The 20,209-nt window shown below is 37.4% G+C and overlaps 1 protein-coding gene across 3 annotated transcripts in view; it reads left to right on the forward strand.

Moving 5' to 3' along the window:
• PHIP (pleckstrin homology domain interacting protein) overlaps positions 1–20,209 on the forward strand; it is a 110,314-nt gene that overhangs the window by 31,841 nt on the left and 58,264 nt on the right. For all 3 annotated transcript variants that reach the window (XM_061460431.1, XM_061460429.1, XM_061460430.1), the window contains exons 9-15: positions 234–334; positions 7,129–7,199; positions 7,974–8,074; positions 8,192–8,232; positions 8,616–8,714; positions 10,731–10,884; positions 11,859–11,993. In XM_061460431.1, the coding sequence (XP_061316415.1) occupies positions 234–334; positions 7,129–7,199; positions 7,974–8,074; positions 8,192–8,232; positions 8,616–8,714; positions 10,731–10,884; positions 11,859–11,993 (702 nt within the window). The remainder of the gene's footprint in view (positions 1–233; positions 335–7,128; positions 7,200–7,973; positions 8,075–8,191; positions 8,233–8,615; positions 8,715–10,730; positions 10,885–11,858; positions 11,994–20,209) is intronic.

Here is a 20,209-nt window from a genome sequence, read left to right on the forward strand (position 1 = left end):
TTGTGCAACATGGGTTGTGGGGAGGGAGAATCCAGAGTGCTTTGGCAAGTAACCCAGAAGGGTTATTCTGAAGGAAGAGATTAGCTCTGAGCAGCATCGTGTTATTTTTGGTGTGAGTTATAATTTACCTTCCCTAAGTACAGTTTTGTGTCAGAAGTCAATGACTTGAGGAACTTCTTAAAACATCTGGAACAGATTAACAGGAGACCTTTTCTTTTTATTTCTTCCGCCAGTTCTCTCCACTGTGCAGTGGCTCAAAGCGATACTTGTCTTCAACTGGGGCAGATGGAACAATATGCTTCTGGCTGTGGGATGCTGGCACCCTTAAAATAAAGTTAGTTGCTGTTTTATTAGTTGCTTTTTTTTTTTTCCTTTTGTAGTTAAGCATAATGTACAAATGTTTGAGATAAAAAAATTGATTAAACCAAAACTTGTCACTGGCTGGTTCACTGTGTGATGTAGCTATTGCTTGCTTGTCTTTTAAGGACTAAGTTGATCATATAACATTTTGTGGAGTGAAGCATGCAACTTTTTTTACTCTTTTGCTGTATCTCTGTCACTTTTGTAAAAAAGTCTAATGAGGTATCGTGTTTGTTTTTTGTGATGTCAAAGTTGGCACTTTTTGGTTCTGTTCTGACCTCAATCCCAAATGAAATTAAAATTATGTTGGTAAAATGATTGCAATTTAGACTTGAAAATCCAGGGATTTTTAGGAGGCTGTAATGTCCTAGTAGGATGGGGTATTTTTGATGTTTGTTCTTTCCTTATCTGTATTACCTTTTCTTAGTTGCTCTTTACAGTAGCATGGCAGGAGGCAGAATTCTTGGGTAGCTGTGTTTTGGTGGCTGAAGTTGAGCCTGAAGTTTCTGCTTTCAAAGTATGAAACATTTTGATGTTGTCAGGACCCTCAAATAGAGACAGTTTTTTAAAATTAACTTGTTAATTGGCTTTCAGATTCTTTTTGCTCCTTCTTTTCCTTTATCACAAAACACCTGTAGCTTAATATTGGAAATAGTTGTTTTGGTAATCATTAGTGATTTAGCTTTGGGGATGGGATATGTTCTTAGGGATGTATTCTCCTGGCAGGTAGGTTCCATTTTCTTGTAGTTTTGATAATTGCTGTTAGAATTACTCTCCTGAAGTGCATCAGGTTTATGTAGGGCTTGTAGGTATGTTTGCCCAGATACTTCTCTAGTTGTCTGACCCTGAACTATTTTGACATTCTCTGGGCATCTTGGCTCTCTTGATACTGTAGATGAAGCTGCTTCTCAGGCTGTTAATCCTCTGTTGACTGGTGCATGCTGTAATCAAATTAAGACTCTTTCTTACTGAGAGGAGGAGATGGCTTACATGCTTATTTTTAATGTGTGAAGGAGAGGAGTTGCCACCACATTATTTTTCTTAATGTCTCTTAAGTCTGAGCTCTTGTTGACAAGATGAAATCTTAATCTGCCTGATTTGTAAACCTTCGAGCCCATGTTTCTCTTTCTTTCTTTTTTGTCCTTTTCCTAAGTAAAGTTTGAGTCTATGGAATTGAATTTTGAAACAAATGCTGTCATTGGAGAATAGCGGAGTCCATGAGAGTTAAGTGGGTTATGGTATATGAGCTGGGAGGTGAATGTTTAGAAATCATGAATGTTTGGATGCATCATGGGGTCGCATGGGGTTTATCTTGAGGTAAAACTTACGGAGTGAGAAAGCTGACGTGAGTTATGGTAGGGGATTCTCAACTCATTCCTTTCCATGATGATACAGAGAATAAAATGGAGAACAAAAATTTACAGTCAGATGCACTCAGAAAATATTAAAGGAATAAAGGATTTTTGAGTAATGCTTTCACTTCTGAGTAGTCACAGCAGATGTGATCAGGCAGTGGCATAGAGATTAGTTCATCTGTCTCGTGCAGCTGAAGGAAGGAAGTGCAGTTCAAGGAAGTGGTCTGGAAAACCAAGTCATGGCAGTGATTAACTACAGAATGCAGATAAAGTTTTGAGACTGGAATTCTGTCATCCGTACCTTCTGTTCTGGAAATATTTTATACATTGCATTTGAGAAGACAGAGGAACCCTTTCAGCTCTGTTTTCTTCATTGTGGAAAAAAGATGAATGCATGAAGATGAGACATGAACAGTCATGGGTGTCTTGAGGAGGGCCTATGATGAGTAACTGCTTTTTGGCCCTTAGTGTACTGGAGGATATCAAGTGAGGGTAGCCAATTCCAAATTGTAAGGAGGAGCTTTTTCTGCTCTTACACTTTCAGTTTTGACTACTTTAGAGGCAGGATGCTGGTCTTGAATCTTTGTTTGGACTTGATAAACCTATTAAGTATTTGAAGTAACTGACACTTTTTGTTCCAACATAAGACTAAAAGAATCTATGATTATACAATTAAGACTTGATAAAAATATGGTAAAGTCTAAATAAGAAACAGATATGTCTTTTTGGACTGGAAAAAGCTGTATGTCACATACAATATCAGAATAGTTGGACACACAGTAAAGTCTTGATGTAGCTCTTCCTGAACTGAACAGTATACTAGTTCAGGGGAATTTGTTAGTTATGGGAAGTTTCACTTACAGCTTTACTTACAGCTAAGCTATAAACTTTTCTAGCTGTGGTTGCCATGCATATTCCAGTAAACCAAAATAAGTGATACCTGGAAACTAAGAGTCCAGTGTAATTTTCCACAAGTAAGCTGCAGTGGATGGTCAGTGTCATAACAGTCTTCAATGAAGTGATTGCACTTTCTTACACCTTTAGCTTTGGATCTGCTTCCAGAACTGCAGCAACATGCAATCCATTCAATAATGGGGGGAAATGAGTGCTAGCAATAAAAGAGTATCAAGAAAAATAGAAATTCCAGTTATTTTTTCAAACGGCCTATTGTGAGGTAATTTTTTTAAAGAATATGACATGTAGGCTATCTGGAGGAGAAAATAACTGGTGGGGTGGGAAGTTCGTTCTTCCTTTTATCAATACTTAACAGAAACAAGTTTGGTTTTTTTACTGTATCTCTAAAACAGACAAAAGCTGGCAGAGAAAATAAGATCTCTTCCAACAGTTATTCAGACTCTGAGCCTGCAGCCATGTATCATGGTTGCAGTACCACTCCCACCCAAGGAAGCTTAGGAAATGGGAGCTTTCAGGCAAGACCAAAAGATCTGGGTCGTACAGGTGAAGAAGTGTGCTATCACATGCCTAAGTCAGAACTTGGTTTTGTGTTCTTCCTGAGCATCACTGCAGCCTGTCCATCAGGAATACATTTATTATCAGTGATGAAAGTGCTACTGAATCATCCAGTACTTTAAATGGGGACTGGTGGCGAAGTCTTGAAATTTCATCTGCTTAAAAGAAAAAAATCTGTATCTACCTATACTCCACCCCCTGCTTTTTATACTCGGTACTGCTTGAATCATCTGGCAGTAAATTAAGATTAGGAGCTGTTGCGCAGCCTCATGATGATCACGTGGTTGATTGTAGTTTCAAGATGATTGGCAATGCCAGCAGTACTTTGCTGAACTTTTTCCATTAAATATGGGAGAGGCAGCATTTGCATACGCTACTGTCTTCCGAGTGCTCTTGAATTAAAAATAACCTGTTTTGTTCTTAACTACACTGAAAACTGTTTCAGTGGAAACCAGCTCGATGGTTAAGTCTACTGGATCAGCTCCCTGTCTTTAAATGAAAATTGGACTTAGTCCCTCCTGGGAAGAACTCCCTCTGAAGGGACTCTTTCCCTGTCAGCTTCGTCAGGAGATGAGGAAACGCAAAATCTTGTTCTTTATTCCCCACTTAAAAGATCAAAATATGATGGAGCAATTATTTTATCTCAACAGATCATGAAAAACTGGAAAACTCACTACCTTGAAAACTGTAGTATTTGCCATTAAAATGGACTTAGACATCTTTTAAGCCTCCTAGTGTCTAGTGCCCTATCTCAGTTCTGCCAGTTCTGTTTTCTGTTTGGTTTTATTTTAGTTGATTGTTTTGTTGGGTTTTTTTTAATCTCTGCAAATGTTTGTTTTGCTTTATTCTTAGATCTCAAAAATCCTTGTATTCGGCTTTGCCGGCAGCTCTCCTGCAGTATTAATAGTATCTCTGAAATTAGAGACTTCCTATGTTGGTTTCCCAATTTTATGATAATGTCGTTAATTGAGGCGTGTTCAGTATCTAGGTCACACATATGGCCCAGACAGGAGATCCTTGGTGACAGACCTCTGTTTTGTTAAATTGCAGAAGGACACATTACAGTAGATTTGGTGCTGTAGGATGAATCGCAGCTATTAGCATGGCTAACCACAGAATTCTCATGTTGTTCAAAGGAGAAGGATCAGCCTTGTTCACGTGCTTCTGTGACTAGTGTGGATGCATGTTTTTCAGTACTATAGGTCTTCCTCTGTGCTTCTTTCAGTGAAGAGATTTCTGACCAGACAGTTACCATGTATGTCTGAAAGCAGTAACATTCCAGGTAGATTCTGGTTGCCATATAGAGGAATGGTAAGGTTAGTTGTTACTGCAGGTAAGGACGTCAGGGAATGTGGTCCAAACAGGATGGGAAAACAATTAAAAATTTAGGCAACCAAGATTTTTCCTGTATTTAGTCTCCTGTTGTTATTTTGGATGGTGATAGGAAACACAAGAGCTGGATTCAGTCAGTTGACAGTAAGGGGACAGAAAATGAAGAATAATCTGCCTCAAGTTTAAGGGAGAATTATTACAACTGATCAGTGCATCAAAGTTAAATGAATTGCACTGCTAAATATTTGCAGATGTGTCTTCTCTGAGAAAGACGGTGAGTTTTCTTGTTAGTCTTCTGCCACCTGTTTGGATCATGTTTCCATTATTAGTCTGTTATTGGCAGACCGTAGGAGCAAGGCAGCAAAACAGTCTCACAAATTTGGGTAGAGGAGCTTACTGTACTGGGTTTTTTCCCCCATAATTTTAAAAAGATGAAAAAAAAAAGGATAGGAAAAACATGTGCTGATGATTTTGATGTTCCTGTTTTGGACAAGATGTTGATTTCTTAGTTGTCATCAGTGTGATGTTATACTTCCCATCTGCTTTTCTTAATCAGAAGGCATTTGATGTTAAAGGGGCTGGTCATGCATCAGAATTCTGACATGTTGAACCTTGGTTGTTAGCTTGTGAGCAAATACTTCTTTTGGAGAGGTTATATCACACAGGTGTTTCCTGGGAAGTCTTGCTTGAGCCACTACACGTCCAGGTTGAGGTTAGTCTGTAGAGCTGAATTAGGTAACCATTCCTAATTTTGAGGCATTTATATGGCTGAAGTGTCCCTTACTTGAGGCCTATAGACGAAATGGCTTCTTTGTCTGCTGCTCTAAGTGCAGGTTATTTTTGGACTGCAGCGTCTCATTTCTGGATTTGTGTTGAGCTTTTACTCTCCAAGAGGAAAATGTCTGACCAGGGCTTTTCTGGACCTGTTTATCAAGTGTTTGTGAAGGTACCCTAGTGCCTTCCAGCCACTTAATAGTTGGATTGAGAATGCTTTAAAGCAAGACAATTAGTTTGGTTTCTGCATGTTGCAAAAAATTATGCTTTTATCCCCCTACCTTGCTTCCCTAGAATACTTATTGCCTGGCTTATGTTGCAAAGACCACAGTCTGCTCTATCATAAAAGAATGACATAATCTTTTGTTTCCTAATGCCTACAGTAGCACACATTAGAGAGACATAGGTTGGAGAATTTAACTCGGTTATTCAAACTAGAACGTAAGTGCATACTTGCTCTATTTTACAGCTGTCCTAACTCCAAAGGCAGAGTTCACAAACCACAGTGGAAGAAAACAGCAGCCTATTTATCTATTTACACTTGCTCCAAATTAAGTAAGCTGCATATTGAATCATCTGATAGTTCTTTTGTTAGTATCTCAGTTAAGAAGGGTTTCCACTGCTGTAGAAAAGTTTTTTGTCTTGTTTCATGTATCTTGTTGTGAAGTTTCCTTGTCATAAGTCTGCAGGGAATTAAAACTCCTGGAGGAAAGTTCACAGAAAACAGCCTATACTGAATAGACAGTTTGGAGAATGATTTCTTAACTGATGTTCATGGTGTTTATTACTTTGTTTTATACATAGGCACCACTGAAGTTTAATGCTTACTACTTTTCTTTGAGATAACAATAGATGATTAGTGAAGAAAGGTCTCTTATACATCTGCCTTCAGCTGAAATACATTATATAGACCATTTTGCTTTTGAAAGATAAAATTTTGGATAAGTTATGAATATGCATTCTTTTTTATGTTGAAACAAATCTTTAGTGATGACAGTTGTGGGTGTAATGCTGCTGTTCCCTAGTAAGTTTGTTCTTTGAGTGAAAATTGCAGATGGTAAACTATGCAAGACCACCTACTGTTCTGAGGTTGCTGCAGTGCATGAGCAGAATTGAAGTAATGATTGAAGAGCCAGATCTGATTTGTTTTGGTTTTATATACTCTTAAAGTGCTAAATCTATTGAAGCTTTAGTTCTGCTTGCACATCAGGTTCTGAAGTGTCTAAAAGAAAACATAGGCCATAAAGTAGAAATCCTTACAAACTTCTAACCATTGTCCTGCCATTCTTTGGGCAGTATTTGGAGCTAGCCCACAAAGAATACATGTCCTCTGAATAAACTGGTGTATTCTAATAATGTATCTTATTTATTTAAATATTTATTTGTTTGTTTATTTAAATTTCTCTTGCAGTCCTCTATAAAGAGTGGCAAGCCCTGCTTGTCTCTTGTGAAAGCAGTCATGTGCTGCAGGAGGAAAACCTGAGTTCCAGTGCACCTAGTGGTTTAAAACTGAACATCGTGGGCAACTGGCTCTAGTGCCTTCCGTTCTGCTTTGCCGATGACTTCGGGAGAGTGTTTTGTATGGCAGGAGGGGAGAGGGGAATGGTATTTAAGTTGTGAGACAACTCTCCTTGTTACATGGATTACTTAGTCCATCTGGATGTCTTAGTTTCCTAAAGATCAGATCATGAAGCATAGTCACACAAAATTGTTTATAGATGGGCAGCCATCTGTTCCTTCATATTTAATTTTATCCTTCTGTGCTTTATTTCTAAGATACTGACTTATTTTTTGAAGCCCTATTAGGAAATTGTTTAACTTATTTCTTTATTTCTAGTCCAAGGCCAACAAAGTTTACAGAACGCCCTCGTCCCGGAGTCCAAATGATCTGTTCCTCTTTTAGTGCTGGTAAAAGACTTCTGTTTTTTTCTTTTTCTCCCGTATATAGGTATAAGAAGTCATTTGGAAAGTATAATGATAAAAGTATAATACATTTACTGCAGCATATTTCTTGTTCATAAGATGCAGTCAAGTTAAAGTAGCTATTAAAAACCCAAAAACTTAAAACAGAAATTCAGAATCTATGCATTAATGCTTGGTAATATGGAAATTCTTGAAAACAGTTAAATATGTAATGTTGAAAGTAAGTCTCTTGTGACTGCCAGTCTTTTAAAACATGACGTATACCTTTTTGTCAGTGATCCTGAGATTCGGCCTTATCCGAGGTGGAATTTATGGGGATTGGGACAAAGAGGGTCTTATGGTCTGAATTTCATTGATTTCAGAGTTGGCAATTGAAGAATACAACCTAAATAATTGGATGAAGTATCAGAATGACTATCCTATTTTCAGGGTTTGCTAATCCTCAAATTTTATTCAGTTTTTGTTAAGATTGAGGCTTCTGAGGTTTAGTTGCAAACAGATTACTGTTGTTAGCTGATCTTTCATGTACATCTGCAGATTTGTATTTATCTGAGAGCATATGTGAGGTCATTTAACTCCAGTTAAACTTTAGAGTTTCTAAATCTTGTTTTTATTTAAAGATTAGTTACATAGGTGAAATGAGATACAGCTATAAAGGGAATAATACATTTAAGTATTTGATGTTACAGCTGTATGAAAGTACTCTAATAACATTAGATGGCCCTTTTTGCTTAAGTCTTATTTGTTTGTTTTTCTCAGGTGGAATGTTTCTGGCCACTGGAAGTACAGATCACATCATTAGGGTTTATTTCTTTGGATCAGGTCAGCCAGAGAAGATATCAGAGTTGGAGTTTCATACTGTAAATACTTTTAAAAAATTACATATGTATTTGATTAAAATAATACTTTGGATAAATTCGGATATTTTGTATTCATAGTTGACTTTTTTTTCTTTTCCTACTCTTTTTTTTATATAGGACAAAGTTGACAGCATTCAGTTTTCTAATAGTAGTAGCAGGTAAGCAATTTGTTCATTCAGAGCTAGTTTTTTGACCCGGTGGACATTTGTAAATATCAGTTTCAGCTGGAAGTAGCTGTTTAAAAAATACCTGTTTTTTGCTTTAAGGTTCATCCAATTAAATAATCTGTATCTACTTGATTCTTGCTGTTTTATTTTAATAATACGGGGCCTCAGGATTTCACTTTTACAGGTCTTCAATTTTTTCACTGCTGTGGGAGGTGGTTTTCACTTAGCACCAGTAGTACAGTATTCTGACGCTGTTTGGACTTAACTTATAGCTTCCCTTCTCAAGTTCTAAATTTTGGGACTTCAGTTTTCAAGTGTCTTTTCTGTACAGATCTGCCTTTGTTGTCCACGTAACTTTTTTCTTCTTTTGTTAGATTTGTGAGTGGAAGCCGTGATGGAACAGCGCGAATCTGGCAATTTAAGCGAAAGGAATGGAAAAGCATTTTATTAGATATGGCCACTCGCCCAGCAGGGTAAGTGATGTAAAATGTTCTGCTATCAGGTAGATACTTAAAGGCCATTGATATCATTTGCTGACTTATTGGGGGAGGGAGGAAGAAGGGGGAAACGCCTTCTCACAGTATTACTGTTTAAATGGGCAGTATGCTTGTCTAGCTCTTGAAGTCCAATGAAAACAAATATTTGACTATATATTCAGCTGTGAAAGTAGCTTGTCCTCATAATAGCTCCACTAGTATTTTAGTTAGATTAAAAGAATAAAAGATACTCAAAACACATTAAAGGTCAAATTTATATGGCTTTTTACATAGGTATTTATTCCTGAAGTGAGAAAACCAGGTCGGATCTGTTCTTGAGACTGCTTGCATTTTAGTAATACTTAAAGATACTGTGGAATCTGTATGCCTGGAAGAGCCGTATTGGGTTCTTTCATGCCATGTGGCAGAACAGATAAATCACTGGCTCTGTAACAGCTTTTCATTTGTTAAAACAGACTGAGAATTTACAAGACTTTGTAGGTATGGGAAACTTCTGTACACTGGAACAAGCAACAAAAGAGGCCTTGAAGATGGAGAATAACTTAGTAGGGCTTGTGGCTTGCACCGTTTTACTTTGGCATGGAGGAGATTTTTCCAACTGACATACATTAGAAAGATGTAAGGGGTAAACCTTTTTCCCCTTACTAATAATTCTGTGTGATTTGAAGGATGATATTTAATAAGGAAAAAAAAAAAAATTACTTCAGGTGTAATCCTGTGGAAGGATGTCTGAAAGGCCAAGAGAGGGATGGAAGCAAAGGCTAAATCTGATCTAAACATCTAATGAAATTACAGCTTAGTGTATCTTGTCAGTTATGGGCAGATGCAACAAAACAAGGGTATAAAACTGTTGGACAGGAGCATATGAAACACTGGTACTCTGAGAACAGACTGAGTTGCTCTTTCTTAAAGTGCAGCCTGTAAGAATTGTTAGTTTTACCTAATCCTGGTAAAAAATAGGAATGAATTCTTCATCGTGATCACAAATGCTGTGAATTTCTTTGAGGAACTGAACTGCTTATTTCAGTAAAGCACCTTTAACTGAATGCTGTTTTGTCGTTTCCACTAGAGGCTAAGTGCAGTTCCAAATTTGATGTTTTCTGCACAAGCACAATTTTGTCAAAGAAAATGAAATTACTGCACTGAAAGGGAAGAGTGAATTCAGCTTGTAAAGCCTCCTGGGTTCTGCAATGATTCTAGAAGAGAATCTGGCTATAACTACATTTTCTGTTATTGAGTTGTTTGATATATACTGTTGTGTAATGGAGTGCTTACTATATGGAAGGTTCTGTATTTTGTCTGCCTACTTGGTGGTAACATGCTGTTGTTGTGTTTGGTTGATGTTTTCCCAGAAATTAATGTGCTAGAGAATTCAGTGTTGAATCATCTTGAAACCACAGTGAGAAAAATAGAATTTTGGAGTATTCTGATAGATTGTATTACAGATGGCTATTGTTGGGGTTTCATAGGGATAAAAATAAAGTACATGCAAGGTAAAGCACCACTATTATTGATAGTAAAGTGATGTAAGAGTGGTGGTATAGTCCCTAAATAAAGGCTGAGAATTTAACTCATTTAAAGACATCAGAATACTTCTCTCCACATTTGTAACTACTTGTTACAAATACTCTTCAGGACAAATTACTGTTCACTGGTTGAGTAGTTTGAATTTTTACTCTTCAAATGTCACAACAAATACTGTAGCTATCAAATTGAATTGGCTTAGGTCGTAAGTATCACAGGGCACTTTCCGGAAAAACAGATCAACATATTATTTAAGATATTAAGAGGACTCTGGTCATTCTTTAAGCTACAGTTGTTTTGTGGTTGCATGTGCTACATAACAGAAAACATCTTGTTTCTTCAGTTTCTTGAAGAAGTAATGCTTCTCTTTGTAATAAAGAAAAATAGAGAAGTATTTCACATGTTAGGGACATAAAAATGTTTTGTCAAACTAGGATTGCTTCGAAACCTTTTGCTCTTTTGTTTTAGGCAAAGTTTACAAGGAGTTGAAGATAAAATCACAAAGCTGAAAGTAACCATGGTAGCATGGGACCGCCATGACAACTCTGTTATAACTGCAGTAAATAACATGACTCTGAAAGTTTGGAATTCTTTCACTGGCCAACTCATTCATATTCTCATGGTAAGGTGTTCCATCTTGATGTTTTAATCCTGAATGCAAAATTTACATGTGCATTATCAAAATTACTCCTTATGTGGTTTTTCTTGTTGTTTGTTTGTTTGTGTATTTCTGGTGTTTTGGGGTTGTTTTTTCTGTATGAAAACTGCCTTAGAAAATGTTTCTGGATAACTGAAGGGGTAATAGTGATGTCTGTCAGCTGCTTATTAGAAAATAAAGCTTTAAAGTTGCAAATAACATTGCTGTTCAAGATGTCTGAAACTAATTTTGGACTTTTTCTCCCTGATGTGTGATCTTGAAGGAGAGAATGAAACAATTGTTTCTTTTTAGCCTTATTTAATTTGACAAATGTTTTGAAATACCTTTAATGGGTAAATTTACCCAGTTTCAGCAAAGACACTTCTGAAACTTAATTGTTTAATGAGTATAAAAAATAGTCTTCTAGCTAGACTAAATCAAACATTTTTATCTATGTCTGGTACTTTTTTTGTAGCTGAGAAAATAAGTAACTAGATGCTCAGCCAGTGATGGAAATATTTCATAGAAAGCTTTAAAATTCAGTATTAATTTTGGAGATATTGTTCTCTAGCTTCTAGTTATGTATCTCTTTGATTCTTTATGGGTTTTCATTAAATTTCTAACTGCTACTCTGCTATACAATTTGAAATATGCAGAGCATTAAGACCAAAAATACCAAATGTTATGGACTCTAATCTTTTAAAATCCTACCAGAAGTATTAGGACATACTTGTGAAGGTGATATACTTGACATACTTCTTAGGAAGCTAAAATTGCAACTGGAAAGAAAACGGTGTAATACAGCAGTGGGGAAAAAAAAAAAAAGTCTGTTTAAAGTAGTTATTTGCTGGACACTTTCTTAGGTTAATATTGCATTTACTAGTGGTGTTATACTGAATTCCTAGATGAGTATTTTAAGACAATTCTCTTGTTCATCTTGCTGTATCTTTTAATTTCAGGGACATGAAGATGAAGTGTTTGTACTTGAACCTCATCCATTTGATCCAAGAGTTCTCTTCTCTGCTGGACATGATGGAAATGTCATAGTTTGGGATTTGGCAAGAGGGGTCAAAGTCCGGTCTTACTTCAACATGGTAATTATTGTGCTTTATGCAGATATGCCAAATCAACCTTCCTGAAATTTTGCTTTTAGTACATTATGTAGGCCATCCTGAAGCATGCATTTGTGTGCAGGGCAAGATCCTGCATCCAGTGAATTCCAGATGATTCCTATTCAGTTTAGTGGGGCAAAGATTAAATCTGTAAAACGTAAAAAGGTGGTTTTTTTCTGTTTTTCGTAGTGTCACCTTTCTATATGCTTCATCCACATAATGTTGAGGTACTAGTTTACATTGGCAGAAATCATGCGTAAGAGACAGACAAGGTGACAGAGACCCTGCTTTTGAGTGTTCTGTCTCCTGCCTGGGGAACCAAGGTGGAACTTGGTTTATTTTTGCATTGCTAATTCTTAATCTGGCTAAAGCTCTTCAGGAGTCACCTGATCTCGTACAATGTTGTTGTGTGCTGCCTGGGCCCATTGGACAGAATGCTGTCAGCCTTTCTATGTAGAGCTTTTCCACATGCAGGTTTCAAATTTGGTCTGTCCTGCACTAAACTAATTCTTCTGGAAGATGGATACAACAGGTATTTCCATCTGTTTCTTGATTTTAAGTGGGTCTTTACATGCCTTTTTTTCTCAGAAAGGTAGTGATGTGTTGTGCAATTCAGGCTGTCTCCTGGAGAAAGTGACAAAAGTCTTTGTAGAACATGAGGAAATATTGAGAATGCTGAGAGTAGGCAAATGGGCTTCATCCAGGCTTCAGCCATAGTGGAATAGCAGTCTTGGAGACCAGCACAAAGAAAGTTATCTGAAGAAGAGACCTGCCATAGATGTACTCACCAAAAAAAGGAGCATTTAGAAACGAAGTCAAGCTAGGAAGGTCACTTTGAGCCTAAAGAAAGATTCTGAGATTCGCAGTGTACAGTACAGTTCAGAAAGTCTCTGAAGAAATTCTGCCAACTTTAATGGAGGAGAGAGGAGCCTAGACTCCTTCAGTACTGACCTAGGTTCAGTAGTGTTCCCTCTGCACTGATTTCTGTAATTGGACTTACGAAGGATCTGAGGCAGTTGTCTTGGAGCTATGAGTACAGATCTTCATTACTCGATGCTATTCACTGTTACCAGTTGAGGTTTATGTTCTCACTGCATGGTTAGGTTGCCTTTCCAGTACTAGTCAAAATGTATGTGATAGTTTTCATGGAATTTAAGGTCAGAAGAGGCTGAGCTCATCTATTCTTTATAAGACAAGCCTATTTAAGAGCTATCAGAATTTAAATTGTAGATGACTGTGACAGAAGGCAAACCCATGAAAGACTGAAATAATTATTTCAAGGGTGCAGTGCAACACAAACACCTAAAAACGGTAAAGATCACATACATTTTAAGATCTTTGGAATCAGAGAAATATGTAGACAATCAGAAGATCTCAACAGCTAGTGATCTGCTCTTCATGCTAAAAGTGAATGTGAGAAAATCTGCCTACCGGGTGAGGTGAGGAGAATTGTAAATCTGGCAATTACTTTGTCTCAAACCAATAAATAAGTCATATGAGCCAGGTATGCAAGAGAGGCATCTCTTTACAGTCTCTGAATATTTCAGCAGCCAGTCTTCCATGTCTGATGTTTCAAAACACATAGGTGGAAATTAGAGGTTTTCTTAGATGACTGGGGGGGCAGGGTAGTGTGGTGTGGAAATGTTTCTAGATTGCATAGTCACCTTTGTAGAGCTGCAAATGTTAAGTGTTCTGGTTTACTAAGGGAGGGCATGAACACATACATTGCTGCCAGTCTTCTCCCAGTTTCCTAACTGGCATATCAGGTGGGAACATTAGCAGATTAGCCAATATTAAATTATCCTGATAACCACAGTTGCCTTCATTGACTTCCTCAATATGTCATCTCATACTTCTGAGCAATAGTATTCATATTTAGGGAATGGGAAATTTTTACAGGTTGAGTTCTTTTGGATCAGACAGAGAACATCACCTGGAGGAATCAAACCTGAGAGTTGAATGACACGAGAATCCTGATACGCAGTTCAAGAACTTTGTATTGTCATGCCTGATAAGACAGTTTCTGTGGTACCAGAACTGCCACTGGGTGACTTTGTCATAACAAAAGCTCCTTAAAAAAAAATTCAGACTGTGGGGTGTTGGTTGAAAGATGACTGTTATCTTAATGTTAATCTAGTCAGGTATTCCCATCCTAGATGGGTTGCTTGGTACATCTGAAGCTTTGTGGAAAATCCCAAAAGTTGAGTTGGATATTTTTAAGTTTTGTTTGTGCCACCGACCCCAAAATCCTTCATTGTCAGCATTAAAAAAATAAAAAAATGAATTGGATGCAAGCAGTGTCAGTTAGTTTGAAACTTAATGTCTTTCATCCAGTAAGGGAATGTGAAATTGTAAAGCCATAGTAACCAAATATACTTTGTGGTTTGTATTTAATTTAACTGGGAGAATCAAAGTTTATTTATGCTTTGATGGTTACAGAGAGGTGTCATGAGGAAACTCTGGTGATCCTACAGATCATTCTCTCCCATGTTTTTATGCTTAAGATTTGTTATATCACAGTTTATTTGAAGAATCTTCAGTCTATTTGTCAGATATGTATTTGTCAGTCTTTATAGTTACTAGTAAACTCAGTCCCATAAGTGACTGTCTATGTACGTGGGTTTACTCTCAGTAAGTATGTCTATATTTTATATATTCTGTGTTTTCACCTATAGTCTTCATTTTATCTAGGTCTGTTTTATATAACTCTGTGCTGGACTTCATGAGCATTCAGAAGTGGCTTAATTCGGTGACTTTAGTCAGCTAGACTCAGGGAGTGTGTCCTTTATCCCAGAGAATGAAATTTGCCATAGAAGTATCAAGAGTGTGAGGGTTAAAGCTTTCTAGGAGATTTTGAGATGCAGAAAGTAAGTCCTGAGATGTTTTTAAATTGCATGGGCAAATACAGGTACTTTCTGGTTTGTGCCCTGTATGATACCTCTGCCGGTCCTGACTGAATGCAGCTGCTAATGAAAATGTGTTGTCAGTGTATTTTTTGTCATTCATTTTTCCAAGGAATCAGTGAGGTCATGACTTTGATGCTGTAATGTTAGGGCAGTTTCGCATGCTGTATTTCCCAGGTACAGATAAGCATTTAGCAGACTTCTGAAGAAACAGGGTAATGAAAATCTGAAGTGGTTGCTGCAGCCAGTTGTTTCAGAGCTTAAATATTTCACAAAAATAGTGGGTCTGCTACAGAATGATAGCGCAAAACCTTGTAAATATTTAAATTGTGACCCATAACCCAGGGCCTAGATTCACTGAAGGGATTGACTGTTGTGGTACCTAAGTACTGGGGACCAAGGTTCTTAGTCTCCAAAGTGGAATGCAATATCCTACCAAATCTTTAGTTTACTGAGCAGGATATGAGATTTAGGTGTCCCCATTCCAGGAAAAAAATATACACTGAGTGGTGGGTTATCTAGTGAAAGCCACTGTGTGATAATCTATGTAGAGACAGATCTGAAATGCAGTTTCTTACTGAAAGCTGCTGTGAGGCATGTGGATCCCTTGTGTGGTAAGGCATCTTTCCAGTAACTGAGGGAGGTCCCTGCTCTCCTGAAAGGAGTGTGCAGGAGCAGATGGCACTCATCTTTTGGGATTGATTTAACTAATGTTGAGCTACTGAGCTGGGAAATAGAAGTCCTAGATTCAATTCTGTCCTCCATGGGAAGGTGTTCAATTCAGTATCTGTCGCTTACAGAAGAGGGTATCTCAACTATAGATGTTCAGACAGGACTTTTTCCCAACTTTCTCTTGAAGTTGTGCTACTGTGGAGGGGAGTGAATCTGTAGCCTGTGGGTTTAGACACTTCTGCTAGGCTTGTTTTGGAAATCATATATGGAAATCATGTTTGAGGTAAATTGGAAAGTGATAGAAATGGCCTTTGGCTTCAAGCTTCAGGCAAGCTTTTGAACTTGAAGCGTTAGTGCTCACTTACGTTATAGGATCTGTTTTCTTTCTGGTGTTCTCACAAGGTTCCTTAATAGACCCAACACCATTGGTTTGTTAGGAATGCTGGGGTTGGGACTTGTATGTGTTACAGCTTAGCCTAAGGCTTGTAGTTCCTGTAGGCTTTAAGCAGAAGTTTCTCAATTCTGAGAATGTACAAGGGGGGGAAAAGAAAACTACAGGTACTTAAGGGTCTTCCAGATCAAACAAAAAAAAAGGTGCCTAGTAATGTCAGGTGGATGCACTGGTTTGGTGATTGGGTTTTTATTGGTGTTGCAATTTGGACATTAAGTACTGGAATTCCTCAGGTCTGACTCCAAATACATCTGTAGTGTTAGTGCTGCCCTTGATTTTTATTTTTTGGACTTAGACTGTTTTCTTTAAGCATGCTTTCCTTTAAGCAGTACCCCTTGGGGGATGAGATTTGCTGATTGAGACTGCTTGCAAAAGGCTGTCTGTCTGCAGCCTGTGAGTGCAGGTTTCTCCTGTGGTAAAGCTGATAGTTCTCATGTGAGTGAGGTGCCTTGTAGAAGGATATTGAAAAAAGTTGCCTAAAAAATTTTAGGGTATGTACAGGCCTGTAGCTCTGTTCTTTTTGGTTCTTTTTTTAATAATTCAGTTTACAGTATAGCTTTATGAACAGTTGCAGGGACATATGGTGACTGCAGTTACTTTAGAAGTGTGCCATTGGAAGTATGAAAACTGTACTACAGTAGCAAAGAATGAAAGACAAGGTGAGAACAGGCATTTTTTACAGTCTTTGTCACTGAAGAATATTGGATTTTTGCACTGCATCTTCGGGTGTAATTGCTTTGACTGAATCTGATACCTGACTTAGCAGATTTTGTGAGGAGGCATTGCAATTACTGCACCAGGAAGCTTTGTGTGTTAGTTGATAAGGACGAGCCTTACGGTGTTTTCAGAAATCCTTTTGTTAAGTAGAAATTCAGTAGGCATGCTGATGCCTTTAAATAAAAAAAATATTTTTCTAGTCAACAAATTGAAAAAAAACAAACCAACCCACCTCACCCCCCAAAAAAACAACCAAATGGAAAAACCCCAACAAACCAAACAAAAATAAGCAACAAAACATATTTCATGTCTGGGTGTTGCTCTTCTGTTTTACTGGATTGAGGCTTCTTGAGAGATGCTTCTATGAGAAGCTGGGCTTTGCTGTAGCCAGTAGTAGGAGGTCTCATGTCTGACATGATTCATGTACCTCAGTGGAGCCTGTGTGCCTTAGGTTAAGGTCAGATTTCTGCTTACCTGTAATCTCAGTGTGCTTCTAGTGGTTGTGAAGAGCTCATTTATGTTACGTTACCTTACCACTAAGACAGTCTTTCTGAGCACTGGCAAGTATTACAGTGTTCTTTGCAACATGCTCTAAGTGGGTGGTAGTTCTGGAACCCACTTTGAACTCAGTGCAAAAGTGGCCTTAGTCCTTTCGTCGTATTCTGAAGAATGCATTGAAAATACCCGTACAAAAAGAATGCTTTTACGATCTTGTGTTAAATTCACAGATCTGAATACTTCAAAATCCTTCTACCTTTGCGATGTTGTCTGACTTGCTGAAAGGATAAGCCACCTTAGCCTTTGATACTTAAAGGTCACACTGTGTATCTCCAGCTGTTGTGAATTTGATGATGAGTCATTTTCTGAATGCCTAAAGCACATTTCATCAGAGCATATAGAAATACCATGCGTATATTTCAGAAACACATTACAGCTCAAGCTTTGTAAAGTGGCGATTTGAGGCAACCTTCAGGTTCTTTTTGAGGAGAAAATAAATAGAAATTCCTCACAGAACCTCTTCTTCCCTTCACCCACCCTCAGCTGCCTTTGAAATGACAACAAACTGTTACATTTACGAAAGAAGAGCTTTAATCTTTCCCAGAAACACCACTGTTCTCTGTGTCTCTAAATGTTGCTTGCCCAGGAAAGCAGACTGGTGCTTCGAGAATAGTGGATGATTTCTTAAGGCAGTGTAACTTAACTGCTTGAATTGGTGTTTGTTGTTCTTAAGCTCTGTGTCCTGCTTTCATGGGAACCATCAGGAAAAAGTAGGGGGACAGACAAGGAAACTTTAAAATCTCAAGGCCCGACGGGGAGGCTGACCTTCCTGTTGCATTAGTATTGGAGAAGATACAGGGTATACTTGCATTTCTTGGCTGTTTTTGAAAATCTCTGATCAGGTTAAAACATGTTTCTTCATTAAGATCTAGAAAGACATGATGTCTTTGATAGTTGTAGTTGCTGTAAGGTATGATGAGCCTTCTTACAGGTCTTCAGGTGTCCTAGAAAAAGACAGGATTTTTTCTTTTTAACTGGGCATGTTTTCATCTAGATCTCTGTACCAGAATCCTGGCTGTTTGCTTCCATTCTGGGCCCTTTTCTGTTGGAAGTTCGTGATGAATAGTCCCACACTTCCATATAGAATGCATAACTTAAATTTTATGTAAATAGGCAAGATATCCTTAACTAGGAAGCTCATGACTTGCATGTGTTGTTTCCAGTATGCTTAATAATTAGCAACAGATTATGAAACATAAACCTTAAATGTGAACATATTTTAAACAAGTAAAGGCGCACTTTGTTTATTTCACAATATGTTAAATAGCTTATTTAAAGATTTGGGTAGTGTGATGAGCATGGCTTCTTCCATCTGTATTAAAACCCATATATTAAAACAGGTACAGTGTAAGCAGCTGAATTGAAAAGTGTAAATTTTCTAACAAGTTACTGTTTTGCAGTTGCTATTTTAACAAAAGTTTAGTAATATGTGATTTTGTCCAACTTCATGTAAAATTTCCAGCATAGAAGCAAATTACTTGAGATTTTAGGATAAAGTCTGGATTTAACTGTAGAAAAAAAGTTATATTTCCTTTTCTGTTCTTTTTTTTTCTTCTAAAGAAAATTTGTGACAGCTGAAAGAAAAATGGGGACAAAACTTTTTGGTTTTGGAGTTCAGAGACCGAAGGACGTCTTACAGCTGTACTTTAGAAAGCTGGTCAGGATTTCTTAGCAAGACTTAAGATGAGCTACTTAGCATGACCAACTTAATGTTGTTGGCTTTTGGATTTTTAGTGGAGGGGGGGCGTGTGTGTTTGTTTTGGTGGTGTGTTTTTTTTCCACAAATTAAAGGGAAAATACCTGAAAAGAGAAAAAATACCACAGCTTGTTTATGTAGTTTTCAAGCAAATGCATAATACCTTTCTCAGCATTACTTAACTTTTTAGAGAAAGGACTATATATTGTTACTTTAAAATTCATTATCAGTTAATTTTAAATTTCCTTTTTAATTTCTGTACTTCTGTCATGAAGTGAAGCAATGTAAGTAAAGCTCAGTTGACATTTTTTAAGAGCTGTGGTGGTTATGTCTGGGTATTCCTGAGATAGAAGTTTTGAAGAACAAATGTTTTGCTTCACTAAAGAGATCTTTCACTCTATAATTTAGAAGACAAGGCTTCAGCATCTGATTTTCACTTTTAAACGATTACAACATGACCATATTTCTAACAGTTACCACTAGAAAAGTTAAGCAAAAGAAAATACATGTTGGAAGGAGCTTGTGATGCTGCAGGACTGCTCATAAAACTTTATTTACTTCGCTGCAGTAGGTTTCCTTAGACTACATTCTAACTTTTTATGCAGTGAAGCATATAATGCTTTCACATGATCTAATACAAACAAATTTTTAGGTCCTTCGTTTCCTGATCTGTCTTAGACTCAAGCTCTTAGGACTGAGTTGTAGTAAAGAAAAAAAGTGTGACTGTGGTCCTTAGCTTTCTTATTCAGGTTGCTTATTTCTTGAGAACCCTTGGGCTGAGGAAACAAAAAGTGGTTTTGATGTGCTTGTTTTGAAGGTGATCTCTGAAATTCGTTTATTTCATTTGATTGTTTTGAAAACACGGAGTAATAGAATCAGCAAGCAGATACTATCCTGCTGTGTAAGGTCACCCTTTTCTGGTTACAGGATGATTGTATTTGTATAGCTCTGAAATACTGCTGCTGTTTCAAATGGTGTCTTGATGAAACACGTATGCTTCTTAGAAATGCTAGCAGAAAATTGGGAAGTGTAGTGATGTGTATTATGATAAAGCAATAACATTAAGCTCTTTGAAATTGAAACTGTACTGTCACGCATCCAGTGAGAAAGCTTGTAGCAAGTGGATAAATTCATACTAGTTTTGCTTTACATTCTCTGTGTGAAGTTGCAACAGTTAATGTATGTCTTTTCATAGCAGTTT

Source organism: Pezoporus flaviventris, unplaced genomic scaffold, assembly GCF_033815535.1.
Source record: "Pezoporus flaviventris isolate CSIRO_AGI_PZ_B2104156 unplaced genomic scaffold, CSIRO_AGI_Pfla_v1 ptg000031l, whole genome shotgun sequence".
NCBI lineage: Eukaryota > Metazoa > Chordata > Aves > Psittaciformes > Psittacidae > Pezoporus > Pezoporus flaviventris.